General features: G+C 46.2%; 1 protein-coding gene across 1 annotated transcript; it reads right to left on the bottom strand.

The window, feature by feature from the left end:
- Positions 1–240: 240 nt before the first annotated feature.
- On the bottom strand, positions 241–1,902 carry TM35_000301190 (uncharacterized protein; the record flags this gene model as incomplete). The annotated part of the gene is made up of 1 exon (XM_029028442.1): positions 241–1,902. The coding sequence occupies one exon, from the start codon at positions 1,900–1,902 to the stop codon at positions 241–243; it is 1,662 nt and encodes a 553-aa protein (XP_028880145.1).
- Between the last annotated feature and the right edge of the window lie 43 nt (positions 1,903–1,945).

Raw genomic sequence — 1,945 nt, 5'->3', positions numbered from 1 at the left:
TTTTTTTTTTCTTTTGTGGTTTCAAATGTGAACTTTCTCACATAACCACCCCGTTCTTGCTGCTGCAACCACCGTCTTTTCTCTTTTTTTTTTTTCCTTTTTCGGTGCCTAACACAGTGCGAGAAATATTGTAGACTTTTCTTCTTATTTCTTTTTTATAGTTCTTTTGTTTTCGGTGTTTGCACCTTTAATTGACTTTCTGATTTTCTCCACTATGAGAAAAACAAACCCTCCCCCTCCTTACACCTTGCGGTAAAACCAAGGTTTCAAATCAATTAGTAGTTCCAAGACTCCAATAACAACTTCTGCAAAGACAAGCCATATCACAATCCACTCCAGACGTGCCCCATGACGTTGTGAAAACTCTTCTGCCAACATGGAAAGAATTTCATTTGCAGCGTCGAGTTTATTATCTAATGCTTCCACACGTTCTGCAATTTCAAAACATTCCTTCGTTGCCTGAAATACTGGCTTTAGATATGCATTTTCCCAGAAAAAATCCGGTTCATCCATAAGATTAGACCCACTCTTTAACATGAGTCGGTATGAAAGCACTTCACCACGGAGTTGAAGTAATCGTCTTTCTGTAATAGTGGCACGACCCTTTTCTCGTAATTCGCGGGGTAATGGCGAACAACTCTCTGCGAGTTCCTGCACTTTAAGTTCCAAGTAATCAATCTTTGCAGATTGGGCAAGGGCGTGAGAGGCACATAGCATACTGACATTACCTGTATCAAAATCACCACGACCATAGGGAATAATAAAATGATCAAAACGTAATCGTTCTCTGAAGTGTTCATCTGGTTCTAGTGTTTCTTTACGAGTAAGTGTGTAGGTACACCAAACAGGGTAATTTTCACTGACAAGTTGAGTCATGTATCGATTTACCATATACCGTGCAATTGGACTATTTGGAAGCATAAAATCATTCTCTACAATCTTAAAGAAACGTTGATCAAAACCCCACCATACAATGGCACCATATTCAAAAACAAAAAGATCAAATCCAGCCTTGCGAGGATGATTAACAGCTGTTGTTGGTTTCCATTCCACTGTATTATCCCCACCCATATTGTTACCAGTGTTAGTATTACCATTATTAGCCCCACTGCTCGTATTGTCCGTACCACGACCACCACTACCATGTGAGGTGGTAGTAGTACCTGAGGTGGTTCCACGTGCACTCTTCGCACTCATCTCCTTATCTGAAAACCGAATGTGAAGTACATCAAAATCAAACTTGGTATAAAATCCCTGTGATCGGTAGTATACCTCTAGTTCACTAAGACGAAATTCATCCGCCACACATACATACCCCACACGTCCCTTTGGTGATGTCGACTCATCCTCCCCAGCACTAACAACACCTCCCACCGCTTCTGCCCCAACAGGGCGGCGGTATTTTGTCTTGCGGAGGGCACTCTTCGTGGCCACGGCGCGGCCCCCACGGCTCTGGAAGTAATGACCGCCATCACTGCCGTACCGCACATAATGAGACCCGCCGGTGTACCGCAGTCCACTGCCGTTCCCGCCGCCCTCCGCGTTCTTCAGCGCGACGGTGCCCTCCACCGCCCCCGCAGCGACTGCCGCCCCTCCGGCCGCTGCGGCATGTGCCTTCACACTCGCCGCCCCCGCGAGAAGACTGTGCGGGCCGTCCGTCAACTCGGCGGAGACGCCCGCGTCGGAGGGGCGTTGTGCCTGCACCCGCACAGTTCCAGCGATTGGGTCGTAGAGCACATCGTGTTGGCTCACACGTTTGAGTTCATGCACAATCCTGGACTCGTCCACGGCGAGAATCCGGGCGATCTGATCTACAGAGAGAACAGCCTCGCTGCTATACATTAACTCCAAAAGTCGATTCCGGAGATGAATAATCCCCATATCAGACTCGCTGTCTGTCATTTTTTTTCTTTTCTTTTCTGATATTATTTCTTTTTTTTTTTTT

The sequence above is a fragment of the Trypanosoma theileri genome (genome assembly GCF_002087225.1).
Source record: "Trypanosoma theileri isolate Edinburgh chromosome Unknown TM35_Tth_30_V1, whole genome shotgun sequence".
In the NCBI taxonomy this organism is placed as follows: domain Eukaryota; phylum Euglenozoa; class Kinetoplastea; order Trypanosomatida; family Trypanosomatidae; genus Trypanosoma; species Trypanosoma theileri.
Note: the sequence above shows the minus strand (reverse complement) of the source record. Positions and strands in the feature narration are given on the sequence as shown.